Source organism: Mobula birostris, chromosome 15 (genome assembly GCF_030028105.1).
Source record: "Mobula birostris isolate sMobBir1 chromosome 15, sMobBir1.hap1, whole genome shotgun sequence".
In the NCBI taxonomy this organism is placed as follows: Eukaryota; Metazoa; Chordata; class Chondrichthyes; order Myliobatiformes; family Myliobatidae; genus Mobula; species Mobula birostris.
The window spans coordinates 57,503,296-57,518,728 of record NC_092384.1 but is presented as its reverse complement, the minus strand read 5'-3'; the positions used below and the strand labels follow the sequence as shown (position 1 = coordinate 57,518,728).

The following is a 15,433-nucleotide window of genomic DNA, read 5'->3' as shown; positions in this document are numbered from 1 at the left end:
GATAGCAAATTATTTTCTTAAGCAACTGTGAAAAAGATGACAGATTTGTCATCAAAGCAACATCACCTAGATAATGAATTACAGTACAAATAGGAATTATTTTAGTTACATTGAAAAATAATCCTGATGACAAGAGATTAAATATGCCAAAATATTTCCCTTAGCCTTGAATAAAAATCTACTTTCATTACAATGTCTAGGAAAGATTATACAATGTGTAAAATATACAATTAACTTGTAAAAACATTTTTCTGCATAATCAAATAACCATATTCGTTTGAAGTGAACAAAATATTATTAATTCCGGGTCTGTATTCAGTGAATTGCAAAGTTTCATAGTCTGTTAACCAAGCTGCAAGTTATTTTTAATTTGTAGAGTAGAAATTGGTAAGTCTGTTATTTGGATATAAAACAAGCATACAAGAATCTGGGACTCTGGTTAATTTACAGAGAACCTTTTTCTCCTGAGGCAGCGGTAACAGGGGCATTAGAGAAATGTTGTAGGCAGTTTACAGCCATTTAAGAAAGTCTCTGGGAAACTGTCTGTTGAACAGAGCAAATGTGTCTGGTTTGCTCAGGATTTTATGTACATAAAATAGATAGATGCAAGGAAAAATTGTTTTATTAGTAGAATGTACACACCTGTGCTTACTGTAGAGTAGGCTGATGGCAGCTATTGATAGACTCCTTTTTGTTTAGCTCCATCTGGCACATTCTGAATCAGGTTAAGTAGCTGAAAAATAATAAAATCAGAGATAAAGGTGGGAAAATTGTGGTGGAGGAATTGGATCAAGAATGCGCCTGACCCAGGTGTATATAACCTCCTGGGGTTGTTTGCCAACAGTGCAGTGAGTATGTCCTTCAGAACAGGTTGCAGACCTTCAGATGTACCACTCTGAAAAGCAGTGTACTGTTCTTTGAGTAAATTTAGATAGCTATCACCATAATCTTTTCTAACTTCAGGAGAGAGCTGCTGGAAGATTTTCGTGTACTGTTGGTTCCATTGGTCAATGGTGCCAAGGATGCCTGTGGGAGAAACAAAATGGTGAAGATTGTAGGTGGTGCAACATCTGTGGTTCTATGTAAAAATAACATCAGCCAGTCAGCAGAGCTAGATAAATCGCTAACTTACCCAAAATAGTAATTCCTGGATTTTAAGAAACAAAAATCCGTAAAAGATATGGAACGATTTAAATGCCAAAATTCATATACATTTTTGCCATAACAATTTTTATTCTCCATGCCACTTGAACACTGAAGACAATACAGAACTCATCTCCGTGCTCTTTTAACACACAGGTCGGATGCGAAGATAGTTGCAGAAGGGAAGTATTTGTTGTTACTGATTTTGAGTGACCAAATTTAAGGAAATATAAATTGAGGTGTTGAATTACTAGAGTGGGATTTAGTAGCAGGAACTTTGCTGGTGAAGCAGGGTGGTGGAGGGTGAAAATAGTAGGAATTATGGGCCCAGGATAAATCTTCAGAAATGTTGATACTCAGGAACTTGAAGCTGCTCATCCCTTCACTGCTAACACCTTGATGAGAACCACTGTGTGTTCTGATTTCCCCCCTGAAGTTCATAATCAGTTCTTGATCTTACTGAAACCGAGTGCAAGGTTATTATTGCAACACCACTCAACCAGCCAATCTCTCTCACTCCCACAAACCTTCTCGTCACCATCTGAAATTCTGCCAACAGCAGCTGTGCCATTGGCAAATTTATATATTGTACTTAAACTGTGTCTAGCCACATGGTTATGAGTGTCAAGAGAGTAGAAAGTGGGCTAAGCACACATACTTGAGCAGCTTCTGTGCCGATTGTCAGCAACGTGGGATGTTATTTCTGATCTGCTCTAATTGGACCCCCGAAGAGGAAGTCAAGGATTCGGTTGCAGAGGGAGGTACAGAGGCCCAGGTTTTGAAGCTCGTTGATTAGTACTCAGAGGATGATGGTGCTGAACGCTGAGCTGTTCTGGTGTAGGTATCAGTATTGTTACCATTGGATTCATCTGCTCTCACTCCTCCTCTTCAGTCTAGGATAGGATTCCTACTTTCTTTACCTTCTACCCCACTAGACTCGACATTCAATGGATGTGTGTCCTGGCTCCTCTGAACCAGATTCCCAATACCTTCAGGTTATCAGACCTGACGCGAAGGGAACAAAGGATTTGTCGGACCATTCGGTAAAAAAACTGTGGCTTCATTTTTCCTGCTATTGTCTCTGGCCTTAAAAGCCAGTTTCAGCCCCATTGTGGATGCCGATTAATCTGCCGCCCGTTAGTGGTTCTGAGGTCGGTGTACAGTTAATTTGAGTGCCCCTGCTGCCTGGGCTTGACAGCCTTCCTATTCCCATGATCTTCAATGGAGTCAGCAGAAAGGTCAATAAAAAAACAACCTGGTCAAGATGACAGGATTTTAGAGAAACCCATAAAGGAATCAAAAGAGTGGAATGATGGAGATGTTTGAAGATGTTAAAGGAAATGGTCTGGAATTTGGATACTTGGTAGCTGAAGGATTGGTTGTCAATGTAAAAGGTATTAAAAACATGGAATACTGAAAAGCACAGAATCAGCGTGTATAATCATGTCTGAGGGTTATTGGGTTAGAGCCAGGGAAGAATGCTGGCAGATAAAAAGTATTTGGACAGGTTCATAGGATAGAAAAGGATAGGAAGGAAATGGGAAAGTGGGGCTAGCTTAGAGGCTATCTTGTTTGGCATGGACCATTTGGGCTAAAGGGCCTTGTTTCCTGTTGTATGAATGTAACAATGTGAAAACACACAAACAAGACAGAAGAGAGAGGGCCCTGCACATTTGATCATGAGATTTTTCATTTCTGTGTCAGAGATTTACTTGTTAGATGCAGCTCAAATCTGGTCCAGGTGGATCAGCTGCCCTAGAATAGACCTGACTTGATTGGCAATGGCCTTGGACCAAATCTTGTAATACACGTTCAATAGTGAGATGGATTGTCAATTTCTGATCTCCTCACTCTGCTCTTTCTACTTGTAGTTGAGGGTGATGATGCCCTTCTTCATGGATCCTGTCATGCTATCAAGCTAGAAGCATAGCACAGGTCTGAGCCCTCAGGTTAAACGTTATAAAGCTCGCCATAATTCCCAGTGTAAAGTGGGTTGATTTGTGACTACTTGGAAAAGTTGCACTTTTCCAACCATATTTCTTTCCTGATGATATTAAGACTGAAAACAGCCAGGCAAATTGCCATAAAGATTCCTTAGAATCATTTGAAGGTCTGGTCACACAAGCTTTCAATCAGCTTAGGAAAATATAATATTAAGCATTGTACATTATGCAAACACTGTTACAGTCTAGGCAAATGCAATTTAGCACTATTGATACTTTCAAGCCCAAAAAAATGTATGCACCTTCTCTGTTTTATTAATAAACAGTAAACAGTCTAATACTTCTCCTGTGTCTTATGGTCTAAGGTAGGGTAGTGGATGTAGCCCATTTGAATTTCAGCAAGGTCCTGCAAGATAGGCTGGTCCTGGAATCCAAGGGGAGCTGGTTAGGCGGATTCAAAATTGGCAGAGAGGTAGAAAGCAGAGGGTGGTGATTGGAGACCGATGATTTGTGGTGTGCTGCAGGAGTTGGTGTTAGGATCTTTGCTATTTGCAATTTTTAAGAATGGTTTGGTTGTGAATGCACAAGGCTTGCAGGTAACATGAAATTAAGAGCTGTTGTTGATAGTGAAGAATGTTATCACAGGAGGATTTTGATCAGTTAGGAAAGTGAATTGAGGGATAGCAAATGGATTTCATTCCAGATTAAGTGGGAAGTGATGTATTTTAAAGTCAAACTAGCACAGGATTTATACAGTGAATGGTAGGGCACTAGGGAGTGTACTGGAACAGAGGGGCCTATAAAAGTACAAGTTCATTGAAAGCAGCATCACATTTAGCACAGTAGTGAAACAGGCATTAAGCATGCTGGTCTTCATCATTTAGGGCACTGACTATAGGATTTAGGACATTATGTTGTAGTTGTATGCAAATAAGTCATTGGTAAGGCCATGCATGGAATACTCTGTATAATTTTAGTCACCCTATTATAGAAGAGTTATGACTAAACTGAAAAGAACACTGAAAAGATTTATGAGGATGTTACTGGGACTGAGAGAGAAGTTGGCCAGACAAATCTTTCTAAGTAGGAGAATGAGGTGTAATTTTATAGCAATGTTTAAAATTATGAGAGTCATAGATAAGATGGATGGTTACAGTTTTTTCCCCAGGGTAGGGGAGTACAAAACTAGGGGGGCATAGATTTGGAGTGAGAGAGGAAAGTTTTAAAAGAGACATGATGGGCAACCTTTTCACAGAGAGAGTGGTGAATATATGGAACGAGCTGCTTGAGGAAATGGTTGAGACAGGCACAGTACTACCATTTAAGAAGCACTTAGATAGGTATGTGGAATGGTGTGGCTTAGAGGGATATTGGCAGAATGCAGGAAATTGGGAATAACTAGATAGGCGGAATAGATTCAGGACCGAAGAGCCTGTATTCGTGATGTAGTGCTCTGTGACTCACGAATTTAGACCTGTCCATCTGCAAAGAATATCTAGGTAACACAAAATTAATCAGGATCTTCACTGCCTTAAACCCTCCCTATGTTACTACTAACCTGTTTTGAAGCCAGATGGTTGGATGATGGCCACTTTAACTCCCCAGCTGGCAAGTTCGTATCTCAAAGTATTGGAAAACATGCTTAAAGCAGCTTTTGAGGCATTATATGCCACAGTCCTCATAATTGGTACACTGCCTGCATTGAGACAGATCAGAAAAACTTTGAAAAAGTCTTGACATTATGAAAGTTTGCCTGGGCTTTCTCAGAACATAACTGTTCATTCTTACCGTTGTTTCATGCAATGCCAGATTAGACTTTAGATATTTAGAGTCGTATATTTAATACTGCCAAATATTAGAATCAAGGGCCAAAGGTATACTTTAAAAAAAACACTACAACTATTAAGGTCCCAAAATATTAATATCATAAATTGAGCACACTATCTGGATAACCACTTCTCTGGTTTGCAATAGTTTGGTTGGATAGAATGTCATTTTTTATATAAATCTAAAAACTATTCTCAAATTCACTTAATTAATATCTCACAGCCTATGGACTCACTTACAAGGACTCTTCATCTCATGTCCTTGATATTTATTGCTCACTTATTCTTATTTTTTTCTCAGCTCAAGCTGGTAAAACCTGAGGTATGGGCATAGCCAAGCATATTCATTGCTAGGAACTTTCAGACTATTCTCGTGGTGTGTAGTATTGTAACTTTCTCAAGATTTATAAATACTGCTGAGTAGGGCTAATTATTTAATGCTATTGTGCAGTGATTTTGCAATGATACTTGTTGTAGATATTACCTACACCCTGTTCATGTTCCAAAGTCCTTCAATTCCTTCTTTTACTTCAGCTTATTTCTGCTGTTTTTCACTTCTTGATTTCTGTATGTTATGTGTGTTTGGAATGGTTATATTTATTAAGTGTAAGTGTTGATTCATACTTCTGGCATCTCTTGTATTTTTCAGGCTCATGTTGCATTTGACGTGTTAATTTCTTCAGCAGAAAATGTACATGGTGTTCAATGTCTAAAACTATTCAAAGTTTAAAGAAAGACAACTTGTTACGAGAAGCTCCCAACCATGACAACTTCCAAGATTTAAACGTTCTAACTCTCCAGAGTGCGGATAGCTGGCATGGCCCCTTTCAAGGTGTAAGATGTTCCCATTAATTGACAAGCATGTTTTGGATGCCAAGAAATGAGTAGTTAAGGAACACTGGAACATAAGTTCAGTGCTCAATCATAAGCCTACTAGTGATTTTTGTCTAGCATTTGTTTTCTGCTCAGTTTCGTGACCCTGTTTGAGACCATGTCTCGATCCCAGCCTCAGATACTCCAGCATTTGGGTCCAAGCCATCCTTGTCAAGGACTCTCATCACAGTACAATCGAACCAACGTGGGCCCAGTGGGGTATCAGAGTTTATCGTCCACTGTGACCAGCCACAGAAAAGATATTCCCAGGCAGAGCCTGGCAACCCAGCACCTCCAAGTAGCCATTGGTCAGCTTTGGCAAGGAGGAAGCCAGAGTCGCCTGGGAGAACTAGTTGGTCCCACTCCAGAGCCAGTACATCTTTCAACCCCGGAGAGATTCGACGGTAAACCGGGCTCTTGCTATGGCTTCCTCATTCAATGTTTGCTAATATTTGAACTTCAGTCATCCCAGTTCCCTTCGCAGTGCGGAAAAATGGCCTTCATTGTCTCTCTCCTGACTGGAAGATCTCAGGCCTGGGTCACAGTGGATTGCGAATGTAGGTCAGAGTACTGCGCAGATTTGGAAGAGTTTATGACCACCATGAGGAAGGTGTTTCATCACCCTGCCAGAGCCAGCCAAATTTCAGACCTTAGCCCAGGAGACTGGTTGGAACAGGGAGGCTTTGGCCACACTATACCACCACAGACTTCAAGACGAACTGAAGGATGCCCTCACCTTGGGAGAGCCAACAGAGATCTTAGAGGCAAACAACAGGAATTCTGCAGATGCTGGAAATTCAAGCAACACACATCAAAGTTGCTGGTGAACGCAGCAGGCCAGGCAGCATCTGTAGGAAGAGGTGAAGTCGACGTTTCAGGCTGAGACCCTTCGTCAGGACTAACTGAAGGAAGAGTGAGTAAGGGATTTGAAAGTTGGAGGGGGAGGGGGAGATCCAAAATGATAGGAGAAGACAGGAGGGAGAGGGATGGAGCCAAGAGCTGGACAGGTGATTGGCAAAAGGGGATACGAGAGGATCATGGGACAGGAGGTCCGGGAAGAAAGACAAGGGGGGGGGGGTCCCAGAGGATGGGCAAGAGGTATATTCAGAGGGACAGAGGGAGAAAAAGGAGAGTGAGAGAAAGAATGTGTGCATAAAAATAAGTAACAGATGGGGTACGAGGGAGAGGTGGGGCCTAGCGGAAGTTAGAGAAGTCGATGTTCATGCCATCAGGTTGGAGGCTACCCAGACGGAATATAAGGTGTTGTTCCTCCAACCTGAGTGTGGCTTCGGTTCTCATTGACCAGTCCACCCGTCTCAATAATTATCTGGCTGAGCAAGAGTGGGACAACTTCAGGAGGTTGAAGAGAATCCGGTCCGAGCCCGGTGGACTTGGGGGCAGCAGATAATTTTCTGGATTTAGAAACTGCCTGTTGGTTCAACGTACCGCTGCGAGAGTTGAGCCAGTCCTTGCCCGCAACTGTCGTAGACGGCTGACTGCTACATTCCGTGCAGATCCAGCAAGACTGTGGAATTGCAGATAAGGATAGGGGATCATGTGGAAGATATCAGTTTACATTATTGACTCTCCACTCAGACCCCTGATCCTCAGGTACCCTTGGCTGTCCCAGCATAACCATCTGTGAACTGGAGTGAGGGGAGAATCATTGCTTGGTTCAGTCATCGTAAGGGGCTTTGTTTATGGCATGGTGTACTAATACCCAGGATCTCTAGTGACTAGCAACCTATAAGGGGGCAGGCTTTGGCGCAAGGGAACCTGAGACCTTCTGGAGACCTAGTCCAGTCCTCAAGAGCGTACAAGGTGTTCCGGCCAGCTCCCGACACAATCTAGTCAGAATCCCACAGGATCTAGAGAAAGGGAATTTCTAGGAAAGGGGAAGACCAAGCCTGAACGGTCTGGGAGAATTGCTGCTAAACTGAGGAGAACCAGCTGCAAGGTCTCTACACTGATCCTTGAAGCCTATTCCCGGGAATGCAAGAGCCCTCTGTAGTGCCTCGTTGCCATTGGCTGAGGATACAGACAGGGAGTCAGACTTTGATTTGGGCACTGTTTCCTCAGATAAACTTTGTGAGCTCATAGAGAGGACTTTGAAGCCCGTCGAATCACCCCTGTCACCAACAAAGTCTCAGGAGTCGACCTTGAAGAAAGGTCTGGAGGAGAGAGCAACAACCAAGCCAGTCAAAATCCCTCTGTTTACAAGGACTTAGAGTGAGATCTTCAGCTGAGCGGGGTCACCATTTGATGTGGATGGTGATCATCCACAACACCTCACAGCACTCGGTGCATGGAATGTCACCATTCGAAAGCCAGTTTGGTTATCCTCCCATCTCTCTTTCAGGAACAGGAAGCAGAGGTTGGGGTCCCTGCAGCAGAAGATCTTGTCTACCACAGCAAGGAGAAATGGATGAGGGCAGGAGAGATTTTGCTGGCCTCTACCCAGGAAGCAGAGACAAAGGCATACCGAAGGAGAAATCTGGGTCCCACATTACAGCCTGGGCAACAGGTCTGACAATCCATTCATGATTTGCCTCTCTGAGTGGAATCTAGAAAGTTGGCACCCAAGTTCATTGGTCCCTTTAAGACCCTGAGGAAAGTAAACCTGGTGGCTTATACTCCAAGTCCCTAAAGATCAACTCCAACTTCCACAGCTCTAAATTAAAACCTGCCTGTTATAAATTAGCCCCACCACCATCAGCCCTGCCACCACCCAGGTTTATCGAAGAGGAGCAGGTCTTCACAGTGAAAAGACTTTTGGACTTGTGTACTGTTCGAGGTGTTCGGCAATACCTAGTAGTCGGACTGGAGGAAAGGTGCTGGGTGCCGGAAAAAGACATCCTGGATCCGACTCTCATCCACGATTACCATCACCTCCTCTCTGAGCAGCCAGGGCCATCAGGAGTCAGCCATAGGGGAGCAGGTCCCATTATGAGATGCTCCCAGCCACGCCAGCTTCCGAGATTTAAGTGCTATAACTTTCCGGAGTACGGATGGCTGGCATGGCCTCCTTAAGAGTGTAAGACATTCCTGTTAGTGATAAGCATATCTTGGGCACCAAGAATTGAGTATTTAAGGAACATCTGAACATAGGTTCAGTGCTCAATCATAAGCTTACCAGTGATTTCGTCTAGCATTTGTTTTGTGCTCAGTGTCTCGATCCCAGCCTCGGATATTCCAGTATTTGGGTCCAAGCCATCCTCGTCAAGGATTTTCATCATAGAACACAACATAAAGATTTTTACTCCCTCATGTTTTGAGATGGATGTAAGAAATAAAATTCTAATTTTGTGAAGGGCTATTATTTCAGCGACGTAGAAAGAAATGGGGATCTCCTCGCTGGCTCTCAGATGATGTAGGATTATATGGAGTAGAGTGGAGCTAATGATGGTGCAACATTGTTCAGAATGGATTCCAGCAACATGGGGTGGAAGGCTTCCTTGACTCTGGAGTCAGCAAAAGGTCTTCAATGAACTTTGTAAGCTGCACTAGAAAGCCCAGCAATAATGTTAACCTACTGGTTGAAATAGTTGAACACACAACAGCAAGTCAATCGATGTACCATGAACATTTTCATTTGTGGTGTTGCAGAATCTCAAGGCAACATAATATCCAACAGGATTTACTGAAGTACTTTTAACACAGTTAGAAGTACTTATTAATTATATAGTTGTAATCCTACCACAGTATTGATCTATTCTTAAATCAAATTCTTATTATTACACTGTAAACTAGCAAATGAGTTTTTTTTGATAAACATGAGATTAAAAACATTGGGTTTTAAATATATCTTGCACATTTTCTTAAGAATGTGTATTGACAACTTAACAACATTGTTTTCTGCTAACTAGTTCCTCTATCAGTATTAGCATATTGTGGAACGGATTACAAACAAGGAAAATTGAGTGCATGTTGTGTCTGGATACATGAAAGTACCACACCTGCAAGGCTTGAGACGCTAATGAGCCTGCCTTTGGTTTGCCGGAGTAGTGGAAGGAATACTTTTGTGACTTCCACAGCCCCGAAGAAATTCACCTCCATGCAGTGTTTATAAGTGTTCATGGGGATAAGTTCTGCATCAGCTGGTATTTCTAGTACTCCAGCATTGTTTACAATACCCCAGAGTCCTAAAGACAAAGAAACATGCTTCAGAGAACAAAATCACATTGCAACAGCTTTACTTGGAAGTTGTGTGTGAAAGGAAGTGAAGAAGAAACTCACTAGTTAAAGAAAATCACAATAAAAATATAAACTAAAGGAGTTAGGGAAAATACGACACACAGCTAGTAAAGTTTATAAGATAAAATGATATCCACGGTTTTTCTGATTTTCATGTATTCAGGAAACTAATGAAAACTGAAATAAATAAAATGAAGGAAGAAAAAGAAAATAGAATTCTGAAAATGTGAAGTATGAAACTAGCCAGGGGTAAGGATAAAGAAGAAAATTCTTATAAAAGAAGTTGTCGTGGTCCAGTCCGTGAAGTCCGCATTCCCGTTCAAGGTCCGGTCCATCGTTCCTTATTTCAAGTTTTCTAGTTTTCACTCGTCCTTTTGTGTGCCTTAATTGAGGCAGATGATTCCTATTTTGGGCTGGCTACATAAACAGCTCCTGGTTTCAGCTTCAGTTGCTGGACTGTTCCCTTCCCTTCCCCTTCCTTCTGGAGCCTTTGCCTGCTACCTTCACCTGCATCCACGCTGTGAAGTTCTACTGCTGGAGCAAGACCGGAGCCTTGATGTGTCTAGATAAGGAACTGTCTTTCATTGCTTGAAACTGTCTCTGTGTCCATGCCTTGGCTGGGTAGGTCCGGCCGTTTGCTGCTACCTTAAGTGAAGATCTGTCTCTCAGTGTTCTGTGTATGAGTCCCAGCCCTATGTTCTGCTCCCTAGGAGGGGTCCTGACTCTGTGTAGAGCCCTGGCGCCAAGTCCTGTTGCCATGGAAGGGTCCCGGCTCTGTGTTCTGCATTCCTGTTCTCTCACGACCAAGGCTCTGCATTCCTGTTCTCCCTCAACCAAGTCAAGACTTTGTGTTCATGCCCTGTCCATGTGCCTCGCCCAGCCCAGGAGAACCTCACCCAGCCTGGTGCTGGGGTTTCCTCGTCCTGTGCTGGGGTTCCCTCATCCTGTCCAGGAATCTCACATCCAGTCCTGTTGCCACTCCTCGTCCTGTAGCCATGACTTGTCCTCGCCTAGATCCGGGGTCCGAGCCCGAGTCAAGACCCAGGTTCCGCGTCCCTGTCCAGTCTCTGGCTCGGAGTCCTTGTCCAGGTTCCAAGTTCCTAGTTCCTCATCCAGGTCCCGCTTTCCTAGTCTAGTCCTAGCCCAGGCCCTGTATCCTAACCTCGTCCAGTGTTGTTTCTTCCCTACTTCCCTTGCTTTCTTGACACACCTAGTCCTGTTCCTAATACTTCATTGTCTGTGTCTTGCATTTGGGTCTGCTCCCAGCGCCCCCCTTATGACAGAACAGTCCAGCCAAATATGGACCCAGTGACACAGACACTGTCGTTTTATTCTTGCCACCTGGGTTTCCCTTCTGTTAAATACCCTCCCACCCACCTGTGTTGCCCTTAGTCCTGGATAGCCTGGTCGTTCGCCAGGAGACTCCCATAGATGGGGTAGTACTGTCATGGTCCAGTCCATAAAGTCTGCATTCCGGTTCACAGTCCAGTCCATTGTTCGTTATTCCAGGTTTTCCAGTTTTCCCTTGTCCTTTTGTGTATCTTAATTGAGGCACATGATTTCCATTTTGGGCTGGCTACATAAACAGCTCCTGGATTCAGCTTCAGTTGCTGGACTGATCTGTTTCCTTCCCTTCCCATTCCTTCTGTAGCCCTTGCCTGCTACCTTCACCTGAAGCCTCACCTGCATCCTTGCCGTCAAGTTCTATTGCCGGAGCAAGACCGGAGCCTTGTTGTGTCTAGAAAAGGAACTGTCTCTGTGCCCATGCCTTCGCTAGGCAGGTCTGGCCATTTGCCGCTACCTTGTGTTGGGAACCATCTCTTTGTGCCCTTGCCTCCGCTGGGTTGGTCCGGCTGTTTGCCACTACCTTGAGTGGAGATCTGTCTCTCAGTGTTCTGTGTATGAGTCCCAGCCCTACGTCCTGCTCCCTAGGAGGGGTCCTGACTCTGTGTAGAGCCCTGGCCCTAAGTCCTATTCCCAAGGAGGGGTCCCGACTCTGTGTTCCGTGTTCCTGTTCTCTCATGACCAAGGCTCTGCGTTCCTGTTCTCCCTCGACCAAGTCAAGGCTTCGTGTTCTTGTCCTGTCCATGTGCCTCGCCCAGCTCGGTGCTGGGATTACCTCGTCCTGCTCCGGAGTCTCCCATCCAGTCCTGTTGCCACTCCTCGTCCTGTAGCCACGTCCAGTCCTCGCCCAGATCCAGGGTCCAAGCCCGAGTCAAGACCCAGGTTCCGCGTCCCTGTCCAGTCTCTGGCTCGGAGTCCTTGTCCAGGTTCCAAGTTCCTAGTTCCTCGTCCAGGTCCCGCTTTCCTGGTCTAGTCCTAGCCTCGTCCCAGGCCTGTGTTTTGTCCAGCGTTGTTTCTTCCCCACCTTCCTTGTTTTCTTGAAACATCCGGTCCTGTTCCTAGTACCTCAGTGTCTGTGTCTTGCATTTGGGTCTGCTGCTCCCAGGGCCCCCCCCCCCCCCGTTATGACAGAAGTACTCCAGAGACGTAGGGAGCAATAACCATGGAACAACCATCTCAGAACTACCACTACTACTGGTGATAGTTCTGAGTAGACTACCCACTCAGAACTCAGAGAAGACTAACCCTTCCCCAATAGGAGTGAGCCTGGTAACTTTATATGGATAGCATTTGAGTCTAAACTATGAATCTTGAAATTTAGTATAAGAAGTGATAAGCTAGAACAATGGATCAAACGTGAAGTTATTACAGGGCAGTGTCATGCAAAACAACATACACAAAATGCTGGAGGAACTCAGCACGCCAGGCTGCACCTGTGAAAATGAATAAACTGTGAATGTTTTGGGCTGAGACCCTTCTTCAGGACTGAGAAGGAAGGGGGAAGACACCAGAATTAAAAAGGTGGGGAGAGGGGAAGGGGGCTAACTGGAAGGTGATAGGGAAAGCCAGGTGGGTGGGAAAGGTTAAATGCTGGAGAAGAAGGATTGTTATAGGAGAGGACAGTAGACCACAGGAGAAAGGGAAGAAAGACAGGACCCAGGGGAAGTAATAGACAGGTGAGAAGATGTAAAAGGTCAGAGCAGGAAAAAGGGCGGGGGGGAATAATTTTTTTTACTGGAAGGCAAAATTGATATTAATGCCATCAGATTGCACATACCCATACAGAATATAAGTGTTGCTCTTCCACCCTGAGGGTGGCCTCGTCTTGGCACAAGTAATAAGAAAGTTATGGCTACACTAATGGGGCGATATTACAGACTGCCCCACAGCCAGAGGGATTTGGTGGAGCAAACATGTAGAGATTGCAGACTGCTGCAAGAAACATAAGGTTGTTACAATAGGTGATTTTAACCTTCCACATATTGACTAGGACTAGCTGGGGAACAAATTGTCAAATGTGTTCAGGAAAGTTTTCTTAACCTGTACTTGGAAGTCCCAACTAGAGGGAGTGTGATACTAGATCTCTTATTAGGGAATGAGACAGAACAGGTGACGAGGTTTATGTAGGGGAACATTTTGTATCTAGCGATCACAATGCCATTAGTTTCAAAATCAATATGCAAAATGTAGGTCTAGGTCAAGGTAGGTCTAGGCAGAGAATCAGAGTGGGATGTCCAAGAAGAGGAAGAGGGATGAAAACAGGAGAAGGAGTTATTCTTGTGGGTTGTAGAATCCTTGCCAAAAATTGGGTTCAGAGATGGAGGCAACAGAAGAAGAGTTTGACATTGTGGCGGGGGTGGAACTCACTCAGGTACAGATGAAGGGAGACAAAGGTAAGGCCCTTGCTGAGGACAGAACAATCTGTTTCAGTGGTATGCAAATGTGCTTAAGTAATTCAAGCGCAAATAAAGATTAAGTAGGGTCAACAAGCTTTAAATTACATTCAGATTCTGACTAAAAATGTAAATCTGTTTAATGTACAACAGGAGAATGATGCCTAAAGTTCTGGACTTCTCATAACGAACTATTCTACTAAAACTGAATTAACATAATGAGTTGAATGATTAAAAGAGAATGAACTAATGACTCTTATTAAGTTAAGTTTAATGGCTTTGCAAATGTGAACATCATGTAATGTTTCGGAAGTTGTACATTCCTCAGTTTCGTGTAGTTACTGGCTTTAAGGAACAAGTCACTGAAACTGGAAGCAATTTAAATATATAAATATATGCAAATTTCTCAGGATTGGGTTATAAATTGGCAGAGTGTTCTTCAATTTCAAATGCAATGCTTTATAACATTTCAATGAGTAAATTGGACAGATTTTTTCATTGAAAAATAGTGGTTTATGATTAGCAATTAATATCAATATAATGCATTAATCTGCACAATAATTTTTGGTCACTGTGCCAAATACCAGGTAGCTGTAGATCAGAGGGTATGCAGTAGCAAACAGAAATGATCTAAAAGGAAATCAAGCCTTGTTGGGAAGGTAGAGGTTGCTGAAATTACTGAAACACAAAGAAGGGTAGGGAAACAAAACGTGAAGAGGATACTTGGAGATTACAGAGGGATATAGATGAGTTTTGTGAGTATCAAGTGGGAAGATGATATGAAGTTGTCCATCTTGTCAAGACCATTTATGTAAAAACATTTTATCTAAATGTTGAGATTACAGAGCTTCAACAATTTATTGGCCTTGATGGAAATAAAATACGTAAAAAGAACATCTAACTAGAATGACTCAAGGTCAGTGAAAGCAGGCAAGCTAAATGTCTTTGTTCTTGCCATGCACTGGAAGGAATGGAGACTGCTATTTTGTGAAACTTCTGCAACCTTCATTTTGTGAACTCATAAAGCTCATGTATTAGCTAGATCAAAGCATTTAAACAATGAAGCACCAACTGCTAAACTACGAAACTAGAGATAATTTCCATAGCTTTTTGTCAGACTCCAAAAATAAGAATATTATAGCAATTATGACCTTTCTGAGTGTTTATGCTGAGGAAAACTTTGGACTCTTCTTCCATCTCCATCTGTAGGTAGACCTCAGCTAAGTCCACTTTGCTGAAGTGTCTTCCTCTGGAAAGGTCTATAAAGATATCCTCTATGCTGGGTAGAGGGTATTGATCTACTTTCAGTACTGGATTGATGATGATCTGAAAATCACCACAAATCTTGACAAACCCATTCTTCTTGGCTAGTGGGACCACTGACATTGCCCATAAGACTCCACTCAACTTTGGAAGAATTCCTTCAGCCTCCACGTGATCTAACTCACTAGCTACTTTATCACGGATGATATAAGGAACCAGACAGGCTTTGCAAAACTTGAGCGTGGTATTTTCATTTAACACTATTTTACCCTTAATGTGTTTGAGTTTTCCAATGCCATCCTTGAATACTGCTGTGGCAACATCCAGTGTGGTTTTTAATTTGGTTCCAGTTGACTCCATTGCAGGGGATGAGGCATGCAAATGGTGGATGGATCTCCTATCAAATTGTGGTTGTCCCAGCCAATCACGCACCCACAATGCTGGCCCTCCTGTT

General features: G+C 43.3%; 1 protein-coding gene across 1 annotated transcript in view; it reads right to left on the bottom strand.

Annotated features, from left to right (window-relative positions):
* Nucleotides 1-673: 673 nt before the first annotated feature.
* The window catches only part of hsd17b2 (hydroxysteroid (17-beta) dehydrogenase 2), a 57,093-nt gene continuing 42,333 nt past the window's right edge, over nucleotides 674-15,433 (bottom strand). Inside the window, exons 3-5 of the mRNA XM_072279074.1 lie at nucleotides 9,742-9,927; nucleotides 4,645-4,782; nucleotides 674-1,026 (exon numbers count right to left, since the gene is read on the bottom strand). Coding sequence (XP_072135175.1) covers nucleotides 674-1,026; nucleotides 4,645-4,782; nucleotides 9,742-9,927 — 677 coding nt within the window. The remainder of the gene's footprint in view (nucleotides 1,027-4,644; nucleotides 4,783-9,741; nucleotides 9,928-15,433) is intronic.